Genomic DNA, 20872 nt, shown 5'->3' with positions numbered 1-20872 from the left:
TCAATCATTTCTTTATCGACTCATAATACGCTTGGGTAATCAAGATGGGGTTTACCAGTTCTTTCAAGACAACAACTTAGTTGTAGATTTGAAATTCATTTCACAGTTAGGGCACTGCAAATAAAAACAGAGCTGAAGATTTAAGATTGAACAGGAAGAAGATATAAAGGCTTACAGTGGGTTGAACATGAACAGGCATAGATGTTAACAGATGAAACCAAATTTCAAGCAGGTGACAAAGGAAATCATCTTCAATCAGTTCTGGAATGCAAGCAGGTTAGTCCCAATAATCAGTAAAACTAGAAGCGAGGAGCACCAAATGAACCAGGTTCCACCCATTTTCCAAATAGAAAGAAGTGGTGCGATACGTAAAGAATACATACCCAAGTGGAAACAACGGTGTCCAAAACCCAGCCAAGCTGCCCTGTAACCGAAAGGTAAGTTAACCCAACAGCCAAAGCAATATTACCCAGAAGCCTCGTGGTTGCCCCATCGTCTCCGCCGCCGCCGCCATTATCCGGTGGCTCCCGCTGGTCCATTTACCGCTACAAAATGAGGTAGGAAGCGATTCAGTGTAACTGCCTCCCAAAATAGTTCTTCAAGCACGCATGTGTGAAATGAAACGAGTATATATGAATGAGAGTGAGATAGCAGTTCTGATCTCGTACCCTCCCAAACAAAGTCTCCCCTTTTATAAACAAAATTGGATCTTTTTCAAAATTTTATATGCAAAAAAAAGCTAAAGAGAAGCAATAGTGAAAGAATATAATTAAAGAGATATCTAGACATCAAAGCGGGGATAGCTCAGTTGGGAGAGCGTCAGACTGAAGATCTGAAGGTCACGTGTTCGATCCACGTTCACCGCATGTTTTTATCAATTAATTACCAACAGTCCTGCCACGACGTCGTTTTTTTGTCATTGTCTAACGTGTAAGGGTCCGTCTACTTGAAAATATTATTAAATACACATGAAATTAATAATTTTTAATTTAATTTTTAAGAGTTCCATTTGTTAAACTAACTGAATTTTCATTTTTCGTTTTCTCTTATTATTGTAATCCATAAACATAGTTAATGTGGTATGATTACATTTTTTTTTTTTTTTTGAAAATTTAAAATTGTTGGGAAGTAATTACAAAGATAAACTCTGTGCATGCGTAATCCAAAATACTTTGTTGTTGGGAAGTAAATATTTAAATAGTTTGTTGTTGAGTTTCAACCCTTTTTTCTTAAAATAAATATAAGAAGATAAAATAAAAGGAATTATAATAAAACCTATGTGGGGGCAGAAATAAATAATAAATAATAAATAATAAATAATAAATAAATAAATAAATAAATAAATGAGGCAAATTAATTGATAGAGGTTGATGGGTAGGGTTTGAGTGGAAGTATCAATCACATAGATAATTTTTGCGATATGTAATCCAAAATTAAGCACTAATAATTCAAACCATTTTAAAGTTGTTTTGTATTGTTTCCTGGTAATGGAATGCAAATAAAAGGGTGGATTAAATAATATTATCTTTAAGATCGTTCTGGGAAATGGTCCCATTTACCCCTCTCTTCTTCTCTATTTCTTCGTCTATCTCACGGAATGTGGTTACCTATGTGTTAGCATTGCATTCAAATCAAATTCATTATTTATTTAATTTTGTTTACATAGTTATAGGTAATCGAGCTTTATTGGGGTGGAAAAAGGAAGATTTGTTTCCCATTAGGGTTTGTATTAACCGCAGTTTCCATTGCTAATTAACGTAAAATCAAATATATTCATCATAACTAACTGCTCTCTACAAAATCAAACCCTTTTTACTGTTCTTCACCATCTTTGAATGCAAAATTATAAACAACACTATATCTATACACTGCCCTTCTTTCAAATTATAAATAATTATATCCCATTCGTTGGATTTTATTGAATTGAGTCGAACTAAGTGTACCAATTTGCATCCGGGATTTGGTATGCGGGTCGAAAGAGGGCATCGGGTAGGGAGGCAAAGAGAGTGTGGCGGTGGTGGTTGTTGGAAGGCGGGGGAGTTTGATGAGGGAGGTTGGTGAGCAGGGTGGGGAGTGAGGAGGTAGAGTTTTGGGGATTGCCGTCAATAATACTATGAGAAGTCCTTGTAAAAGAAGTAGAAGCCCCCCCGGAAGTGGAGTTGTCAAAATGCAATCTTTTATTGGAAGAAATACCTGAGTGATCTTCCTCTTGTTCTTCCGTGGCCCAGAACAAGGAATTGGGTGCCTGTTTTGAATTGGCTGCGTTGTTAATGTCCAGTCCTGCTGTATCAGTGTTGGCACCCATAATTCCTCGAACCATATTTGGATCATTTTGAAGGAATGCGGTGTGGTAATTCATTCCCAATTTTGGGTATTCATGATTGAGCCTCATGGATGATGGGGGTATTGATCCCATCATCATCTCACCCAATGAATCTTCCCTCTCCTCATCCATTCCCCCCCTATGCGAGCTGTTCTTCTTGTATATTCGGCATAACACCCAATCATCAAGCTATAATTGTTACCAAACAACGAATCAAATTTGTGATTCAATTGGAAAAGGGTATTGGAGGAGGGATTGAATGGATTGAATTGAATTGAATTGAATTCAATTGAATTGAATTGAATTACCTTCCAGGAGTTCTTGTTGGGGAAATCATAGCCAGGAGGCTTGTTGATGTTGGGTTTGTTATCAGCCAACCTATATTCATGCATAATCCAACTGGTCTTGATCCCTTTAGGTGGCTTTCCCCCATAGAACACCAGCGCCTTCTTCACTCCAACTTTCTGATTGCTTCCACCCGTGGCCAACACCGGCTTGTCCGTCCCCGTCGCCTTCCAGTACCCCGACGTTGCTGCTCGATTCGGCCGCGCTCCGTTCGGATACTTCCTCTCCCTTGGAGTGAAGAAATACCATTCCTGTTCTCCAAAACTAGCCTTGGCTGATATAATAAAATCATCATCAATTAATTAATTCTTAAATCATATCTGTAATTTGAATCACTTGATCATACCTGGAAGCTCCCATGGATCGAACTTGTAGAGATCGACCTCGGCGATTATGGCGACCGGCAACGGCGCAGAATTGGCTTTCTTCTTCAGGTAGTGAACGACGAGCTCTTCGTCGGTAGGGTGAAATCGGAACCCCGGCGGTAAGTTCGGCTGCGGTGGACCTGCCGATGAGTCGATGCTTTCCATCGTCCAATTTCCAATCACTGTGATCCTTTCTTTTTTGTTGTTTTTGGAGAGACGTAGAGGAAAGGCGGAGGGAGGAAATGAGTTTTCCGGTAACTCAAAAATGGTGAACAAATCAGGCAAAGCTAATCTTTTAAACGGACTATGAAGCCTGGGTATTATCCTGCGCGCTCGGTTACATGTTACTACTCCATGGAAACCAATTGAATGGCGCCGCGTCGTGGATCAAAAGGGGGTATTCTGGTCTTTTGATTGTCAGGAATTGTAGGTTGATTCGAGCAGAGTTGGAGAAGCGTGACGCAGGCGATGGCCGCCTTATGCTGATGTAAAGTGTCGCTGAAGCCGTTAACTGGTAGACGCGTGCGAACTCAGTACACGTGTGAAACTGATATGTGGGGTCCACTCTCCATACACACACAAAGTTAAGCTTTTTTCTTTTTCTTTAAAAATAAATAAATAAGTTTTACGAAGGAACTTTCAAGAAATCATCTCTCTCTTTTTCTGGCGCCCGTTCTAATTTTAGGTGCCCTACTATTTTAGTTTCTAAATTTAATTCTACAATCTGTTTTATTGCAAAAAAGAAAAAAGAAAAAAAAATCAATTCACGCAAATTATTTTTATTATATTTAGTCTCTCAATATAGTTTTTCACATTTTAAGAACATTTTCATACTCTCTTAGCCCAAATATGAAATTAATAATAGGTTTCTAACACTATTTAATTATGATTAAAAAACTTTATGTGAATTTGAACATGAATGAGTGAATTAATCATATATTAAGGTTCCAAATGAAATGGTGGAGTATGAGAATAAAAACACGTGCTTTATTATATTAAGACACATCAAAGAATAATATCAAAAAGTAAATGTTTGGTCAGACAAATCTCCTGGATTTAAGGGTCTTTAGAGAAGGGCAATAATCCTCCATATATTTACCTAATTCTTCCATTCTTCTTTTATTTAATTTCTCTCTCATTTTCCCATCTCCCTTTCGTCTTATTGTAAAAACAAAATTAAATTTTTATTAATTTTATTTCTCCCCATCCCACATTTTTATTTCATTTTTTTAATAGTCTCTATAAAAAAAAAAAAAACTTTCTTATAATCTTAATATAAAACTAGGTAGAACGTGATAAATTTTACTAACCATACTATGGATACCGAGTATTCCTCATAGTTAAGGATTTGGAATAAAAAATATGGATAAGGCTTGACTAAATGATATGGGGATGCCCCGAGTTAACCAAATTGTTGGTATCTGTCATATTTCAATTTTCCTCACCCATATGACTTTCCATTTACCTCCAAATAACTGGGGGAAGAAAATAATAATCATACTTACTTTTAAATTCATTTATTTTATTAGGAACGAAATACGGGGGACACGTCACATCGAGAACAAGCTACGTGTACAATTTTTAAAAAAAATTTAAAGATAAAATTTAACAAAAAAGTAAGATTTTTAATCTCACAAAATTACTACATGTTTCACTATAGTTTGGCAAGTAGACAAATGATAAGTGTGCAATAATCTGTTGTTATCCCAATCTTTTTTTGATTACCCTAATCTTAACTCACACTGTTTTCTTAATATCCACAAAATATTGTGTAACAATATGCCACCACATGGCGTATTAATTTTGAAACCGATATGTAACATATAATAATGATGCAAATCTGGAAATCCCCCATTTGTTATGTTATAAAGAGTTAGGTATTTTGGTGGCACATTTGTGTTTCCCAACTCAGAAAACATGCCACCAAACAGTTTCCATTCAATACTTGTTGCCTTAACAACTTTCTCCCGTTGCTTCTCCATCCTTACTTTCCATATCAACCGGGGGCGTCCACCAATGAGTTCATGACACGGAACATGGACGTGGGAAAAAGGGGTCCTCATCTTATTTTCCTCTCTTCCCTTCCCTATTTCAACAGATTCTGGCAGAAGCCACAATTGCATGACCTTACCTTTCACATGCCACACATACAATTGCTTTTGCTTTTCTTTTTCTTTTTCTTTTTCTTTTTCTACCAATTTGATGCCTAATTTGGTATTTTCCTGTGCCTCATCTTTGTTCTCAAGTTCATGCATCACCATAACTTGCTCACTATTCATTTTCAACCCTTCACATCATCGCATGAGATTGTAAAAACAGGCAAAAAGAGGGTAAAAACGAATAAGCCTTTTACATAGGGTAATAATAATTATTATTTACGTGTTTTTTTTTTTAAAACAATCACGATACTTAACTTTTATTTAGTCAAACACGTGTATAAACTATTGCTTCAAATTGAATAATCATGAAAAGCTATCTATCCATACACGTAACTAAATTAACTAATTTTGAACTTACATTGAATTACGCTTATATCAAGATCGATATTGAATACTCTATCGTGTAATGTATTTGGTTTTCTATATGTGAAAGGTAGAATGGTTTAGTCAAGACAATGAAACAAATGGAGCCTTGTCGAAGCATAAATGAGAGAGGTTGTTTACAGTGAAGTAACGGTTTTAAGCCAAATTTAGAAGCCCAAAATTTTAAATTACAGGAATCAACTTACTATGTTTGTGAAAAAGATAGTGAAATTTAAATGGGGATGGGCAACTAGAAGAACCAAAAGGCCAGCACGATTGATATTATGGCCAGCTGCAGCGTTTGAACTCGGCCAATCTTGAGCCTTACCACCTCATTTGATCCATGAGTTCACCTATTTTTGTATGCATTCATCCCCATTTTATTACAGAAAAATTAGATGGTTGGCTGAAATTGTAGATATATATATATATATATTTTTTTAAATAATAATTGTATAACATTTTGTGTCCATATTTTAAGAAATATATAAGGGTTGATTCCGTATGGATTAAAATAGGTAGTGGCTTAAGATAAAAGTATTTAAATGGCCAAATAAATATAAACATCCAATTGAGTTATTAATATTTTAAGAGCATTTCAATTGTTATTGGTTGAATTGTGTTGATGTCTTCAACATAGCGTAAAATTGTTCCCCGTTGAATTTGGCGACAAAACTTATGGAGCTTAGCCATTTGTTTGTGGAGCTAAAGTGAGGCCCCTTTCACTCGAAGGCCCAATATCTGTATTTCTTTATTATATTAATGTGTATGATCATACTCTTCCTCGAGGAAAGTTTAATTACGTTAGTTAATCAATAAGATGTTGGTGTCACATGCCCTTCGTTTATGTATCACATTACAACGTTGTTGATGGTCATAATGAGCCCACCACAATTTGGTCTGCAAAGGAGGAAGAATCGGTGCGCCTCCATGCCCTTCACCTAAATCATACGCACTCTTACTATAAAATATATCAATTTTTTTTGTTGGGGGATTCAATACATCTCATCGTTTGCCCGCTGCTTCAGGGTTTTTTCATACGTGTTTAAAATAATACATTTTAAAATGAAGGAAAATAGAAAAAAATAGATTATTTATTTATTTATTTATAAAATTCAATGAAGAATGGCTTTAAAGTAAAATTGGTAATGGGATGAGTCTCTATCTTCAAAAGTTGAGTCGATAATTAACAAGGGAAAAACAAAAACAAAAATAAATAAATAAATAAATAAATAAATAGCCCATTTTGAATTTTGTTTGGTCTCATTGTATTAACACTAAAATAATTATCACAAAAAAGGTGAGAAAGAGAAAGCATGTTTATCCCTTGTGTGCTCATCGTTCTCACCATCAACTAAACTAAATAATAATAATAATTAAAGAATCTAATATGCGTTTCTTCATTAAATAATAATGACGATGGCTATTTTAATTTTAGTACTTTATGACATATTTGTATATAAGTATCCAAATCTTTAATTAGCTAAGTTTCAGAAATTGGAGAATTTAATTTTAAACCTTGAATAATATATATATATATATATATATATATATATATATATATATGACGAAATAAAAAATATGTGAATATATAATATTTGACCAAATAAAAAATACACAATAATATAATATTTGAATGGAGTGTAAATGGGGTGTTTGTTGAGCTAACATATAGGTTATGTTGTAAAGCTTTTATGATAAATTAATAAAAAAAAATCTTATATAAAATTGTTCTAGTTTGCATGTATTGAGTTTAATTAATATCAAAATTGTAAGATGGTCAATTATAATATAACAATTAATTTTAGATAAGCGATTAATGACCGTAGAAATTAGAATATTATTATTTTGACGTAAATTATAATATATATGTACACACAATAATTGATGGAAAAAAAAGAAGGAAAGAAAACCCACCAATCCAAGTAATGGAGAAAAACCAAAGCCATAACTTGCACGGGTAAAACAAGAGCGGCTCTCCCGACACGTGGACAAATGAAAAGCACGTAAAAAAGTCAGGTAGACGACAGGTGGACGGTCAGAGTGACCGGTGCTTTTCTTTTTATTGAAATAAAAAACTCAAATATTCACACGTGGGGAGCTTCGGTTCGGTCGGTTCCGAAGAAAAGTGGGACGTAGAAGTTTGAGTTACAAAATAATAATAATGTATTGCGACTGTCCTGGTTCTTATCTTTTCATTAATGTCTGTCACATTCTGCCACGTGGTATATACATATCTTATTCATGAGTATCGAAGTTTGGAGAATTTTAGTAAGAATAAACGATAAACAAATCTTTTCTTCCAGGGAACTCATCGCAGCAAGCAAGAACATGAAAAAACAGAGAAAAATAAGACATCCTTAAGAGCTTAAATCAACCCTTCATTAAAAGCGTTTGATTGATTCAAGGTTCATCTTCAATCCTCCTAGATGTGTCAGAGTAGGATGGGACATTGAGCTTGTCAATTGGCAGAGTATGCTCTGTTTTTCATTCTCTTTTGCTTATGCTTTCCACTTTCAGAATCCAATTCTCCCAAACAAATCCCAATTCTATTTACACTCCAACAATCCTTTCTAATGGATTTGGATTCATTTCATTCGCTGAAGCCGTATGTGCGCGTACAGTCGCGCTGTTGCGGCAAGTAATCGACCTGGCAAAACGGCGCTGTAATTGAAGGAACATAGAGGTCGGCGCTGTTGTTATTGCTGTAATTGAAACTTCCCGGCTGCGGAGGATCCATTGGAGCGAGTTCCGGCACTGAGTATAGCCCAGCCAGACTCGCCCAATCGGAGATTAAGGAGTCCCCTGGTATTTCGAAGTTGAATTTGTTAATGTCGTTTTGTTGTAATGTTGCTTTTGGATACGCGAAACTATCATCCCTGATTTCCGGAAGACCTTTGATGACCTCGTCGATGTGGGACGACGACGATGACGACGGCGACACGTTGCCGTATTCTGTGCTTGAAGTACTACCCGTCGGCTTCTGACTACTTGAATTCTTCTTATAAATCCGACATAAAACCCAATCGTCCAGCTGAAATTAAAAAAAAAAAAAACCCAGAATTAAAAATAGAAATAAAAAACTAAAAAACATGTTTGGTGGTTGTTCTACCTTGGAGCTTCCAGTTTTCCGGGAAGAAGCTATAAGGCGATACTCGTGCATAATCCAATTTGTTTTTGTTCCCTTCGGAGCTTTTCCAACATAGAACACCAGTGCCTTCTTTATGCCCACGCTCTTCCCTTCCGACGAGATTATTTTGTCCGTTCCGGTCGCCTTCCAGTAACCCGAACCCGCAACCCGATTGGGGCGCGATCCGTTGGGATACTTCCGGTCTCTGGGGCTGAAAAAGTACCATTCTTTTTCTCCGAATAAAGCTTTCTCTGCAAATCACAGTATTTGTTAGATTGATTTCAAAACACAAAAGGGTCATATGTTTTTGTTTCGATTTGGGTTTGGGTTGGTTTTCTGAATCCTACCGGGTAGAGCCCATGGGTCGAATTTGTACAAGTCAACCTCAGCGATGAGCGGCAAGCTGAAATGGTGGCCGGCTACTTTCCGGCAAAGATAATGAACTAAAAGCTCCTCGTCGGTCGGAAAAAATCTGAAACCCGCCGGCAAACAGAGCTGCGTCAGTGGATCCATTGGAAAGAGGAGAGGATTTTTGTTTTCTATTTTCCTTTTTCTTTCTTTCGGCTCTCAAAAGATTTAAAACTATTTTCTTTGTTCTTTTCAAACATGTGCAAAGCAGGGGGTATTTATATTGCGAGGCCGTCGGCCGTCGGCCGGAGATAAGTACGGTCGTCGATGTCAGACTGTTGGATGCGGGGCCCACAAGAGTGGACCGTCGTTCAGAAGTAGCCACGTGGGCTCACGAGTTTATCTGTAATGTTCGGGGTCCAATCTTTCGGTGCATGAACGTTGAATGGTCACAAAAGAAACAGAAGTGAGTCATTGAGATTGGGGACACGTGTCAGAATCGGGGAGAAATTTTGTTTTCTTTTTGAATGATAAAAATAAAATTATTTAAAAAGAAAAAGAAAAAAAGGGATTTGGAGTGTACGCGTCAGAAGGCACGTGGACAAATTGGGACAGGTGGTGGAGAGTATTGCAAGTTAGGCTTGGAATTTAACCCAAAGACAAAAAGGGCCTAAAAGTGAAAGCAACACCTAAAATCTCCACATTTTTTGCGCAAATTGTATGGGGGCGGAGAGGGATATGAATTCATTTATAACCTCTTCTTATATAATCACTGCCATCAAAATAAAATTGAACTCTAAACCTCTTTTAACTTACTTTACAAATCAAATCAAATCAAATCTAAACTTCAATTCTAACCATGTTTTTTTTTTCTTTCCTTCAAACTCTCTTTTCGTTCTATTGTAAAAAAATATGGGAATTGGCCAACCATTGCCATATTATTTTGGGTCCTAATTTTGAGAAACACTTGGTTCACATAAATAACAATTACCGAACAAAATTTCAAGTTTTCACACACACTCTTGCGGGCTTTGCTTGACTATTGTTTTCATTGCTTTCTGCATATCCTTAAATTATGGCTTCAAATTTCTCCATTATTGCTCCATGTTTTTGCGCTGTGAAAAAACCATAACATACAAAATGGGTTGTGGAATCTTGCGAATAAATGTGTGTTTATTCCCTGTTTATGATAAGGAAGAATTATGAAGAGTGAAGGGTATTATGAATCTTCTTAGCTAGGGTTTCATTTTTAGTGATGGAAGAAAGGTTGAATGTTGTGCTTAAACAACAAAACCCTCTTTTCATTCTATTCCCTTCCCCGTTACCTTTATTTCATGCCTCAATTCTTTATTTGTAGTTGAGCCTCGGTTAAGGGGAGGTTATTCGAAGGCTCCGTAGGACTCTTATTATTCGAGGGCTCTATAAAACTCAGAAGAACCTCTATGTAATTTGTTGTTGGGAGAGTCCCACGTCAACTAATTAATTATAACTACAAAATACATCTCTATTCGCATTATACATTTTTTAAAAATTAAAAACACAGCACGAGAACTTATATTAAGGGGACAATATCAGTAAAATAAACTTGTGATAAATATAACTGAGTTTTGGATTTTGGGTTAAAATGGAGAGAGAGAATAAATGATTCTTCTTCCGTCATGGAGAAAGGAGACGGACCAAGTCTTCAGGCCCACGAGCTATATGGACCAATTATTCAGGCCCACGAGCTATTTAGACAATGACAAACAAACGACGTCGTGGCAAAATGGTGGTAAGTTAATTGATAAAATATGCGGTGAACGTGGATCGAACACGTGACCTTCAGATCTTCAGTCTGACGCTCTCCCAACTGAGCTATCCCCGCTTTGTTGTTTGGAGTTTAAATATATTTATTAAAACAATATACAATTATTGAAGATAAAATTAAGAGTTTCTGAGCTACATACTTTTAGTTTTATATCTTAAAAATATTTAATAATTCTTAAACCTTTTATTTTATAGGTAAAAAGTTTTTATTTTAACAAATTTTGAATTATAAAAGAAAATAAATACAGAAACTAAAACAATCACCGTTAATAATATAGGAATGAAAATAAAAATTTATATTTGGAGGAGACAGGTAACTAAACAAAGATAAGTAGTAAAGCTTGAAGTATGAATAAAAAAATTGGTATAATATTATTAATAATTAAAGAATAGAGGATGTTATTATATATAATCATGATACATTTTCATAATTAACAAATTGAATGATGTATAAAAGAATAAGAATAAAGTGTTAGATGTTGGGCCTACTGTTCATCCCTACCGTCCATCTCAACCAAACTACTGATCACAATATTTGAAGCCCTTGTCACGACGTCTGATAAGGTCCTGAAACAACAGAATTAGGTTAATTAGAGGGATATAAACATTAATTACGTATGATGATTAGCCCACATCTTTGTTACTTACTGTTTTGAGGAATTAAATTTGATTCCCTCCAACTGTTTGGCTTGTTCAAGAGCCCAATTGAACCTTCTCAGATCCTCTGTTTCGTACCCATCCTCCTCCTTTATCCCAAGCTGAGATGGGTTTACATCACAAAATATAGGAATCACCTGTTCAACCATTCAATTCATTTGATGATGATGATGATGTTGTTGAATTCTAATTATAAGCATTCAAACAAAACCCATTTGGCGTACCTTCTTGTTGGACTCGATGATCATAGCCAACTCGTGGAGGCAGAAATAAGACTCGCAATACCGAGGCGAAAACACAGCCACGCCCACTTTGCACTGTCTAATGGCGCCGTGGAGTTCGTCGAACAGCTTCTCCCCAGGCTTCAAATTTCTGTAATCAAGAAACGGTCGGAAGTTGCCCCGGATGAGCCTGTCGTACAGCAACGCCGCCACTGTCTTCTTGGTGTCGACGCCCCTGTGGTTTATGAACACATCGCAGGGTTTGGCAATACCCCTCTGCAACTGCTTGCTCCCCAGCTGAGCTAGAAACAGTCTCGGCGTGATTTTCGCGACAGCAGCCACACGGTTCATCACAATCGGACCTTGATTTTAAACAAAACAACAGAGATTTGTTTGACTTGTTTGTGTTTGTGTTTTATTGTTTGTGTTTGTGTTTTATCTGTTGCAGAGTTGTTCTATTTATACATAACTTTGAATGCTTGGAGAAGAAGACATTTTGATTTGAAAATCAAACGGAAAACATGTCAGGATTTGAATTCCCCGAAACCCAAACAAAGAAAGAAAGTACAATCAACGTTTTGACGGAGTACATGGAATTTTAAGATGGCCGAAACTTTGTGTGCGTAACAGACACTCTTCCCTTTTTCTATTTTTTTTTTAATATTTATTAGGAAATTTACATGTGGAAAATACAATGCCTCTATATGTTTGAATACTTGGCTGTCATTTTCTTAATGCTTAAACAAAAGCCTTTTCATTTCTTAATCATTAAATTCAAAATAATAACTACGGTCATGATTTAAATTTTAAAGTGTAGGGTCTCATGCATATTGTACGTCTCGAATATTGTTTCTGTAGTATGTTACTATAGACGCGTACATCATGATATAATACGCACTCCTAAAGGCACCATGTACTTATGACAACATCAACTAAGGAGACCGTGGAATCATATCTTGACAGTTAGTTTTATGCACATGGATCATAGTCTTTATGCTAAGATAGATTAAGATATCTTTATGGGTAAACTTTGACGGGAGATCTATGTTATTATTATATTTTAAATGAATTCGTGAAGATTTAAATCTATATATATTTTTAAGACCTAGGACTATGGCATTATACGTATTTATATCGGTACATGGAAATACATATTGATTATACTCAGATTTAAGACCCTTTTGGTAAGTATTTTAATTTTATTTTTGTTTGATTGTAAGTAGGATTTAAGAGTGGGCAATGGGCATGTCCCAAGTTTGGATGAGAAATGGGAAAGAAAAAGGAACCCAATTGAGGGGACGGAAGAGGAGAGACAAACACAATATGTATGTGTATATATATATATATATATATATATATATATATATATATGTGATTTAGTAATTCTTACCCTTACAATGGAGTTTCAAAGTTGTTTAATTCTTACCCGAGTTTGTTTACCAATTAAGAAGTTAATATATTTATCTCTTAAACTATGCTTAAATCAAAGTTTAATTTGTAATTAATGTAATATTGTAAAAAATAAAAAGTAACACTCCTTTGGTTCTATTATCTTTTAAATAAACCATAAATTATTTTATTTATTTATTTATTTTTTTGTTCTGAGGGGAACATTGAAAAATTCTTGAAATCAAAGGGAGATATTAATTTTGGAAAAATATGATTGGAGAAGAGTAACAAGAAATAACGTTTGGTTGACTTTTGACCTTTTGATTTTGGAAAGTTAGACTTCTAAATATATTTTTACCTATGAATTTCATTTCTTATTTGCATTTTACCAACATTTTCAAAAATTCACTTTCATTTTTATTTTTTTTTCAAAGAACTCAAATTGTTTCGGAAATGGTGATAAAATAAAGGTTACATTTTTTAAACATGAAAAAAAGAAAATTTTAAATTTTTAAAATTTGAGATTCTGAAATTCAAAACAATACGTATCAAGTAGTTTTATTTAAGTAAAAAGAGAAGATTAGGTTTAATTAGCTTTACTTTTTGCATTCAACTTCAGTATTTAATATTATTTTATTTCAAAATTCAAAGCCCAGTAACCCACAAGAACTTTAATTCAAATTTCATTTCAACCTATTTGAAAAACGTGAATGAATTATACAATGGATTTATTTATATTTATTAACTTTTGAATTTTTTAAAATTCATAAATAGAAAATTGAAATTTTAGGATTTCATTTTATATAAAATTCAAACAGCAATTAATTTATTAAAAAAAAATTTGAAAATTAAAATATTTCTCCATTCCCCTCTCCCCAGCCGCGTAGCCGACACATTTACTACAGAAATTTCATCTCCACTTGATTTGGGCATTTATATTCTATCCCCTGCTTTTCTTTCTTTTTCTTTTATAGAATTTTAGAACACATATCTGAGATACCTTAATCCTCTGTTTGGTTAAAAGATAGATAGATAGATAGATAGCTGAGTGGAAAAGGGTTGAAGAACGGAGATAAACAGATCTGCGAAGCTCTGAACTGAAACTTGCTCAACAATGGCGTCTAAGCTACTTCTTTTCACTGTCTTTCTCTTTGATATCATCGCTTTTGGCTTAGCCATTGCAGCTGAGCAAAGGCGAAGCATTGTAAGCTCATCCCCTTTTTCTTTACTCTTTCTCTACATCCTTGCGTATTTTAGTCAAAACCTCTGCCTTTACTGCTAAATCTTGGTCTTCTCTTCTGGGTTGAACACATTTCCAAACAAAGCAAACCCTTTTCTTTCACCTGGAAAAGAATTCAGATCTACTTTCATTGCTTTTCTTAAACCCTAATTCTTGCTGTTCCTTCCATAATTTCTTCTCAAAAACAAACCTAAATCCATTCTTTGTTACAGGCGAAGATAGTTGAAGACACAGATGCAAAAACAAACTACTGTGTGTATGACTCAGACATTTCAACTGGATTAGGAGTTGGAGCATTTCTCTTCCTTATGGCTAGCCAGATCCTCATAATGCTGGCTAGCCGCTGCTTCTGCTGTGGTAAGCCTCTGAGTCCCGGTGGTTCAAGGGCTTGTGCCCTCCTTCTTTTCATAGCCTGCTGGTAAGTGCACTGACTTGTTTCAACATCCAAATCTTGTGTCGAAAAAGGCGGTTTTCACACTGGTATGATATTGGCATCTGTTTCAGGGTGTTTTTCTTAATTGCCGAGATATGCTTGCTGGCCGGTTCGGCTAGGAATGCATACCACACCAAGTACAGAACACTGCTTACTGATACTCCTCCCTCTTGCCAAATGTTGAGAAGAGGAGTGTTTGCTGCAGGAGCAGCTTTCACTTTCTTCACTTCCATTGTTTCTCAGTTTTACTACGTCTGCTACTCGAGGGCTCGAGAGAACTTCCAATCTTATAACAAAGACGCCAACATTGGCATGAGTACCTACAAATGAGATTCGTAGATGTCTTTTTCGATCATATCCCGCTTCGAGATAGTTTTGTTTTCCACCTTTCTGTTGTTTCAATCCAGCTTATAGAAGCCTATAGGTTGCCTTCTCTACTATTCTATGTTGTGAACAAAGTCGTGGTTGATAGTTTTTGTGTCGGTATCGAAAAACATTGCTTGTTTGATTGTTTAGGCCATTGTGATGTCAGGCTGTAGGAAATGTTGCTGCTATGCAGAAGATGGACGTTCATGTTGCAAGGACATTGTGTTCTTGAAATAATGAACTTTTGAAACATCTGTTACTCAATCCCATTTCTCAAAATGGCCTACTAAACACCAATTCAGTATAATGAATTGTATCCCATGAATTCAAATGAAATCCAGATTCAATTATTCCACATTGTTGGAAACACACATTATTGATCTGTGACTACCAGAAGGCATGGAAGCAATTTGCAACCGACAGAATCTTGATAGTCCGGAGCTCACATTTCGACCACTCCCTCAGAAGCCTAAACATTTTCCCCACTGCCTCCTGATTCCACATCTTTCAGACTCTCAGCCAACATTCTTCGCCTGTTCTGCAATTGTCTTTCTTGAGAAACCATATACAAACCTAGACAACTCACAAATATTAGCAAGTTGGGAAGATTTGGTATAGCTTATATGAAGATAAAGAATTTTACTTAGCATGTATTGATGTAAGATTACAAGTAATTACCGATCGCACTCCCGAGGGCACAGACCCAAAGAACCCTCATGGACCATTTATCACCAATAACTCCTCTGCCTCCCATCTTTCTGAAAATATTGAGCAAGTAGTCAGTAATTACAGCACACAGAACGTCGAGCATCCGAAAGGGACAAAGACATGACATGATATGGTCAACCTTTTAAACTCTTAAGAGCTAGATGTAACGATGCGGAACTAAGGAAAAGATCTGAATGGTAGACATGGTTAGGGGAGGTTGATAAGGCAGCAATGATCCAATGTGGTTGAGAATGCGATTTTCAGAGAAAATATGTGGCTCTCTCTAGAACAAAGCAGCAGGAAACAATGACAAACAATAACGAAAACAGGGTATTGACCACCAAATGGGATCAGTTCAAGTAGTCAAGGTGGAGAAGAAAATAAATGATCATTGATTAACAGACATTAATCAGATTAAAACTCGGCAAGGGAAGATTCAATGTCAAGAAGGTACACCACATTCAAAAAACAAGTAGATGTACATAGTCTAAAAATCATAAAATCAGGAGGTCCAAAACTCATCTTCTACTCCGTACGTAATATTTTTACATTTTTAATGAACTAACCAGATGATTCAATCGATCAAGGTCTCAGCCGTCATCCCAATTCCTTCAAAAGGCTAAAACAACATTGATATGAACTAGAAAAAGGTATTAAAAAATAATAATAATAACAAATACGGATCGATCCCTCTTCTCAAAATGACGAGACAGCAATTAAGGAAAAAGTATGAGGGCAATCAACGAACTCCGGCGAAAATTGAAGGGTTCCCACCAAAATAAAACTCCAATTACTCAGTACGACGTTACAGTTTCTGATAAACAACTGAAAGAAACAAATCTAAGCGGTACATTCAAATAAACCCAGATTAAATTAAACATGGGAAACTTGAGATCAGACATGAACAGAAAAGAGCAATACACAATCGAGAGAGAGAGAGAGAGAGAGAGAGAGAGAGAGAGAGAGAGAGCTACCTTTAACAGGCTTGTGCTGCTCTTCGAGTGAGAATCTTTAACTTGTTGTTCTGTATTGTGTTTTTCGCACTGAACAGATCTTCCCCGCAAACTGGTGAAGGGGTTTAGGATTTTAGCAATGGAAGTTAAGGAAGCAGCGTGGGGGCACTCGCAAGGAGAGGGTCGAATCAGCGGTGAATATGAATATGAATATGAAAGGGAAATCTGGTGGTGGTTTCACTCGCGCTTCCCTGGTTCCCATTACACTTGAAAACATAATTTTACATTTCATTGTTTTTTTCTGTTTAATATATTTTAATACAATTATTATTTATACTACCATATAATTTATGATATATTAAATTAAAAGTATTGTTTTTAGATTTTTAATGTCGATTAAAATCTAGATTGCTATCAATAACAAAATTATATATCTACTAGATTGCTATCAATAATAATAATTATTGTGCAACACATTGTAGAATATAAGAAAAACTAAAAAAAAAAATAGAAAAATTCCTACCCATTTGTTCAGACCTTTGCACAAAAGAAATTTGCTAAATATGCCAACAAAACTCCATTTCTGAGGAAGACACACCCTCAAATTCATGATCCACATTTTGGCTGTGCTAACTATTACTACGATTAATTATGGCAACGGAAATGTTTTTCTTTTTACCGTACAAAACGTTATGACAAGTTAAAACCACTCATGTACTATCATGGGATGGTTGCTACAAATTTACCAAGGTAATTCCAAATCATTGGGTTGGAGAGCTTCCCTCTGTTGCAAATCCAAAGACGACATTCAAGGACTTCAGAGTTCTTGCAGTGTCGAACCATGTAGTACCAAACACGAGACGTTCGAGCAAAACACAGACTCTTCTCTTACAGGGCAACATCTGGGTCCAATCTTCGCTGGATGGCAGCTGCAGCCTAGGATAAATTCAAGAACAGCCTTGAGATTGCATCCAAATGAAACTACAAGAGAGCTTTGTTCACATTTATGCCTACCTCGAAGTTTCCAAGCTTATACTGGTAAGCCATCTCCTCCCTCAGTCGAGCTTGTTCTTTCATTGCTTGTGCCTGTGAAGTATGGATGTTAGAAACTTGCAATAAAATTTGATAATCCAAAACCTACTTCCAGAGACTAAAATCACTGACCATTCCAGTCTGCATCGAGCGCTTTAGGGCTTCCACTTGTTCCTCCTTGTGTTTTTCACGTTCCACGAGTAGTTCTTGCCTGAAGAGTCGAGTGAAATTATTAACTGAACCAGCAGATAATATTCGAAACAACTTGACCATCTCTGTCTTTCTATTCTTCTTTTCATTGTTTTATTTTCTTTTTAGGGGTGTGGCCGTGGGGGAAGTCAACATAGACCACATGATACAATTTAATAATAGTTACATATTAACTCCAGGAACAAGACATCACTCCAAATGATGTAGTGAATTAGAGAATTGGTTAATTAATTTAAGTAATAGTTTGCTAGTTTCTTAAACAGCTTTTTGGTGTAATTGTCGGTTTTTTAGTTAGTTCGTTGATAGTTTCTTAAGCTTGAATTACTTTAACTGAATAAAGAATTTCCTTGTGAATTCTTGAAGAGTGGTAAAGCTCCATCATCATCATCCATGCTCAACCACCAAATGAACAAAATTTCCAAATATGAGGCCCTCAAAAGGAAAGAGGAAGAAAAGAAGGAAGTACCTCCTCTGTTCTTCATCATCAAACACTGTGCGTTCCCCAGCCAAAATCTTTTTGTGGCCTTTCTTCATATCTTTTAGCATTTTATGCTGGTAATAGGCATCAAGATTGTAGTACCTGAAATCACATAACATAAAAATACAAGTGGATCGAATGATGGATGGCTTCCTTTCGAGCAACAAAATGAATACCCATCTAATAAGTGAAAGCAGGATTAACACGAGTAGATGAGTTGATCTTCAAAGAAAAACTTCAGTTCTTACACAAGATAAAAATAGAGCTCGAATTTAAAGTATTATACAACCCTACAAGAAATATTGACCACAGTAATGTTTTATCTAGCATTTTTTGTCCATTTCTTTCACACGACCTTCTCAAACAATAATATATCAGCTGCACATACAAAAAAAAGCACTCAGAACCTTACTTTTTAGATGGGAAAGTGGCCGTGTTATGGTCCTCCATGAATCTGTACAAACAATCATCACAAGATGAGCAAGATTAAAGTTATTTACAATTTTTATTATTTTTTTCAAATATAGACTTAAGTGACAATTCAAGAAATAAATATAAACAGCTATCTTCAAGAGTCATGATTTTGAGGAGTAAACTAAACACGATCAGTACATCTACTTACTCCTTAAACATCTGCTTCTCTTCCCAATTAGCTAGACTTTCCAAGTTCACCTATGTGCAATGGAACATTCAAAGAAATATAATTAGTAAAAATACCACACCTGCGAGAGCAGTTAGATCATAAATTCCTCCCACCTTGGTAGACTCTCATGTTCAATCAAAAGACTATTCACACTACTAAGAAATTTGAGTCCAAAAACAGCAAAAGAGGGTTATCTGGATTGAGTAACGTAAAAAATAATTGGTTTTAGTTAATTCAGATCCATATATTGAAGAAATACTGAGGTTGGCACCATTGTATTGAAGGAAATTCAACCATAGCATAGAGCTATCATCTATTCCAAAACCTTGATAATGGCAATAACAGAATAATACTAGAGCTAACAAATGTCATAAGAAAGTATTACTGAGCTCATGGAAAATATTGAGCATAAACCAATTTACCTTTTTAATTTCAGCCAGCCATGCAGTGAACTCTGGTCGCTTGTTCCTAGAAATATAGTGTAAGAACAAGTTGCAAGGAGTAAAACAATGGTTGTGCAGAAAAAACCATGAACCAATATAGAAATATATATGGAATTCATTGTTTACATACCACATATCAGTTTCTTTGATAATCCCGTATTTTCCCCACGAATTCGTCACAGCCCCCTTCTTTCCCCGTTCCTTCTTCTCCTTCTTTTTCTTTTCCTTCCTTCGTTTCTCTTCCTCCTTCTCTTTTCTCCTTCTCTTCTTCTCCTTCTCTTTTCTCCTCCTCTTCCGCTCTCTCTCCTCCTTTTCTCTTTTTCTCCTCCTTTCCTTCCTCTTCCTCCTCCTCCTCTCCTCCTCGCTCTCGCCTTCCGAACCCGAACTATTAGACGCTGATTCCGCGTCGGAGTGCTCCGAATCCGAATCAGACTCCGAGCTTTCAGATTCCGCATCCTCGGAATCAGAATCCTCCTCACTACTACTGTATCGTCTGCGGGACTTACCCTTTCTTACCGAACTCTTCCCGCGTTTCCTGTCATGTTTTTCGTCGGAATCCGAACTGTCCCGCGATTTTCTTCTTGATTTGCTGCGTTTTCGCCCTTCTTCCACATCGGAACTCCTGTCAGAATTTCTCTTCGACGGAGCCTCGTTGTCTTCTCCTCCTACTCCTCCTCCGCTGTCCTCGTCGTTGTCGGAACTTCCTCTCTTATTAGATAGCTCACCATTTCGATCTCTGGCCATTTTAGTTTGGGTTTAGAGAATTTGAGGAGGCGTTGGAACAAGAACAATGGAAAATGGGAATCGAAAGACGCGAGATGCAAGCTTCTCTTTACATACATTGTGATGCATTAGTCGGCCCGATGGGCCATCTCTTTAGATCCAAAGCCCAAATTTAAAAGAGAAAAAAAACAAAATCTATGTTTTTTTTTTTATCATTCAATTCTCGTGAATAAATATTAAAATTGAATGATTATAAATATTGATGTGATTATTTTTTCTGAAGCTAAAGATAAGTGAGGGAGAATTTTAAATGTGGCATATATCCTCAAATTATATTGAAAACTAAATTATTAAAAAAAACTCAAACATTAGGGAATAAAATACATATTTAGCATAAATAATTATTGATTATATTTTTTATTTTGTGGTATATTATTGGTTAAATTGCAAGTTTAAATTACAAGTTTAATTTCTAAACTTTGAATATTGTGTTTAATAGGCTATTAAATTAAAAACTTCAAAAAAAAAAAAAAAAAA

General features: G+C 35.7%; 6 protein-coding genes and 2 non-coding genes across 10 annotated transcripts; 2 read left to right on the top strand and 6 right to left on the bottom strand.

The window, feature by feature from the left end:
• Nucleotides 1-793: 793 nt before the first annotated feature.
• TRNAF-GAA lies at nucleotides 794-866 on the top strand. Its single transcript has one exon. It is a non-coding gene; the product is annotated as a tRNA-Phe (tRNA).
• An 879-nt stretch (nucleotides 867-1745) lies between these two features.
• LOC111447967 (NAC transcription factor 25-like) lies at nucleotides 1746-3317 on the bottom strand. Its single transcript, XM_023087382.1, has 3 exons — nucleotides 3015-3317; nucleotides 2632-2942; nucleotides 1746-2512 (listed from the first exon to the last, which is right to left on the bottom strand). The coding sequence occupies exons 1-3, from the start codon at nucleotides 3196-3198 to the stop codon at nucleotides 1934-1936; spliced, it is 1074 nt and encodes a 357-aa protein (XP_022943150.1). The 5' UTR covers nucleotides 3199-3317; the 3' UTR covers nucleotides 1746-1933.
• A 4435-nt stretch (nucleotides 3318-7752) lies between these two features.
• LOC111447009 (NAC domain-containing protein 72-like) lies at nucleotides 7753-9299 on the bottom strand. Its single transcript, XM_023085963.1, has 3 exons — nucleotides 9033-9299; nucleotides 8668-8936; nucleotides 7753-8589 (listed from the first exon to the last, which is right to left on the bottom strand). Exons 1-3 carry the CDS (start codon nucleotides 9196-9198, stop codon nucleotides 8149-8151), a joined length of 876 nt encoding a protein of 291 aa, XP_022941731.1. The 5' UTR covers nucleotides 9199-9299; the 3' UTR covers nucleotides 7753-8148.
• A 1525-nt stretch (nucleotides 9300-10824) lies between these two features.
• Nucleotides 10825-10897, bottom strand: TRNAF-GAA. The gene has a single exon. It is a non-coding gene; the product is annotated as a tRNA-Phe (tRNA).
• Nucleotides 10898-11272: 375 nt separating this feature from the next.
• LOC111447771 (TMV resistance protein N-like) lies at nucleotides 11273-12112 on the bottom strand. Of its 2 annotated transcripts, none has more exons than XM_023087102.1 (3): nucleotides 11721-12112; nucleotides 11488-11633; nucleotides 11273-11406 (listed from the first exon to the last, which is right to left on the bottom strand). In XM_023087102.1, exons 1-3 carry the CDS (start codon nucleotides 12066-12068, stop codon nucleotides 11325-11327), a joined length of 576 nt encoding a protein of 191 aa, XP_022942870.1. In that variant the 5' UTR covers nucleotides 12069-12112; the 3' UTR covers nucleotides 11273-11324. The 2 variants fall into 2 exon arrangements, with proteins under 2 accessions (XP_022942870.1, XP_022942871.1); XM_023087103.1 differs by having other exon boundaries at nucleotides 11488-11597.
• Nucleotides 12113-14046: 1934 nt separating this feature from the next.
• On the top strand, nucleotides 14047-15397 carry LOC111447968. The gene is made up of 3 exons (XM_023087383.1): nucleotides 14047-14310; nucleotides 14559-14764; nucleotides 14851-15397. The coding sequence occupies exons 1-3, from the start codon at nucleotides 14221-14223 to the stop codon at nucleotides 15107-15109; spliced, it is 555 nt and encodes a 184-aa protein (XP_022943151.1). The 5' UTR covers nucleotides 14047-14220; the 3' UTR covers nucleotides 15110-15397.
• Nucleotides 15398-15410: 13 nt separating this feature from the next.
• LOC111447969 lies at nucleotides 15411-17045 on the bottom strand. 2 transcript variants are annotated; one of them, XM_023087384.1, is made up of 4 exons: nucleotides 16828-17045; nucleotides 15824-15903; nucleotides 15579-15718; nucleotides 15411-15527 (listed from the first exon to the last, which is right to left on the bottom strand). In XM_023087384.1, the coding sequence occupies exons 2-3, from the start codon at nucleotides 15897-15899 to the stop codon at nucleotides 15615-15617; spliced, it is 180 nt and encodes a 59-aa protein (XP_022943152.1). In that variant the 5' UTR covers nucleotides 15900-15903; nucleotides 16828-17045; the 3' UTR covers nucleotides 15411-15527; nucleotides 15579-15614. The 2 variants fall into 2 exon arrangements, with proteins under 2 accessions (XP_022943152.1, XP_022943153.1); XM_023087385.1 differs by having other exon boundaries at nucleotides 15515-15718; nucleotides 15824-15901.
• Nucleotides 17046-17359: 314 nt separating this feature from the next.
• LOC111447918 (stress response protein NST1) lies at nucleotides 17360-20417 on the bottom strand. Its single transcript, XM_023087307.1, has 8 exons — nucleotides 19743-20417; nucleotides 19592-19637; nucleotides 19149-19198; nucleotides 18939-18980; nucleotides 18515-18628; nucleotides 17971-18049; nucleotides 17821-17892; nucleotides 17360-17742 (listed from the first exon to the last, which is right to left on the bottom strand). The coding sequence occupies exons 1-8, from the start codon at nucleotides 20354-20356 to the stop codon at nucleotides 17695-17697; spliced, it is 1065 nt and encodes a 354-aa protein (XP_022943075.1). The 5' UTR covers nucleotides 20357-20417; the 3' UTR covers nucleotides 17360-17694.
• Nucleotides 20418-20872: the final 455 nt, after the last annotated feature.

This window comes from Cucurbita moschata, unplaced genomic scaffold (assembly GCF_002738365.1).
Source record: "Cucurbita moschata cultivar Rifu unplaced genomic scaffold, Cmos_1.0 Cmo_Scf00009, whole genome shotgun sequence".
NCBI lineage: Eukaryota > Viridiplantae > Streptophyta > Magnoliopsida > Cucurbitales > Cucurbitaceae > Cucurbita > Cucurbita moschata.
This window is presented reverse-complemented; position numbering and strand designations above follow the sequence as displayed.

Bases quoted from the DNA above. Each gene is read 5' to 3' on its own strand.
- LOC111447969 (XM_023087384.1), bottom strand. From the start codon at position 15,899: ATGGGAGGCAGAGGAGTTATTGGTGATAAATGGTCCATGAGGGTTCTT. The intron at 15,719-15,823 runs GTAATTACTTGT...TGAGTTGTCTAG, and splicing joins TGCCCTCGGGAGTGCGATCG to GTTTGTATATGGTTTCTCAA.
- LOC111447771 (XM_023087102.1), bottom strand. From the start codon at position 12,068: ATGAACCGTGTGGCTGCTGTCGCGAAAATCACGCCGAGACTGTTTCTA. The intron at 11,634-11,720 runs GTACGCCAAATG...ATGGTTGAACAG, and splicing joins TCATCGAGTCCAACAAGAAG to GTGATTCCTATATTTTGTGA. The intron at 11,407-11,487 runs GTAAGTAACAAA...CTGTTGTTTCAG, and splicing joins AAATTTAATTCCTCAAAACA to GACCTTATCAGACGTCGTGA.
- LOC111447968 (XM_023087383.1), top strand. From the start codon at position 14,221: ATGGCGTCTAAGCTACTTCTTTTCACTGTCTTTCTCTTTGATATCATC. The intron at 14,311-14,558 runs GTAAGCTCATCC...TCTTTGTTACAG, and splicing joins CTGAGCAAAGGCGAAGCATT to GCGAAGATAGTTGAAGACAC. The intron at 14,765-14,850 runs GTAAGTGCACTG...CATCTGTTTCAG, and splicing joins CTTCTTTTCATAGCCTGCTG to GGTGTTTTTCTTAATTGCCG.
- LOC111447918 (XM_023087307.1), bottom strand. From the start codon at position 20,356: ATGGCCAGAGATCGAAATGGTGAGCTATCTAATAAGAGAGGAAGTTCC. The intron at 18,050-18,514 runs GTACTTCCTTCT...TCGACTCTTCAG, and splicing joins GATGATGAAGAACAGAGGAG to GCAAGAACTACTCGTGGAAC. The intron at 17,893-17,970 runs GTCAGTGATTTT...CATACTTCACAG, and splicing joins GCTCGATGCAGACTGGAATG to GCACAAGCAATGAAAGAACA.
- LOC111447967 (XM_023087382.1), bottom strand. From the start codon at position 3,198: ATGGAAAGCATCGACTCATCGGCAGGTCCACCGCAGCCGAACTTACCG. The intron at 2,943-3,014 runs GTATGATCAAGT...TTATTATATCAG, and splicing joins CGATCCATGGGAGCTTCCAG to CCAAGGCTAGTTTTGGAGAA. The intron at 2,513-2,631 runs GTAATTCAATTC...TAACAATTATAG, and splicing joins CCAACAAGAACTCCTGGAAG to CTTGATGATTGGGTGTTATG.
- LOC111447009 (XM_023085963.1), bottom strand. From the start codon at position 9,198: ATGGATCCACTGACGCAGCTCTGTTTGCCGGCGGGTTTCAGATTTTTT. The intron at 8,937-9,032 runs GTAGGATTCAGA...TGTGATTTGCAG, and splicing joins CGACCCATGGGCTCTACCCG to AGAAAGCTTTATTCGGAGAA. The intron at 8,590-8,667 runs GTAGAACAACCA...TTTTAATTTCAG, and splicing joins GGAAAACTGGAAGCTCCAAG to CTGGACGATTGGGTTTTATG.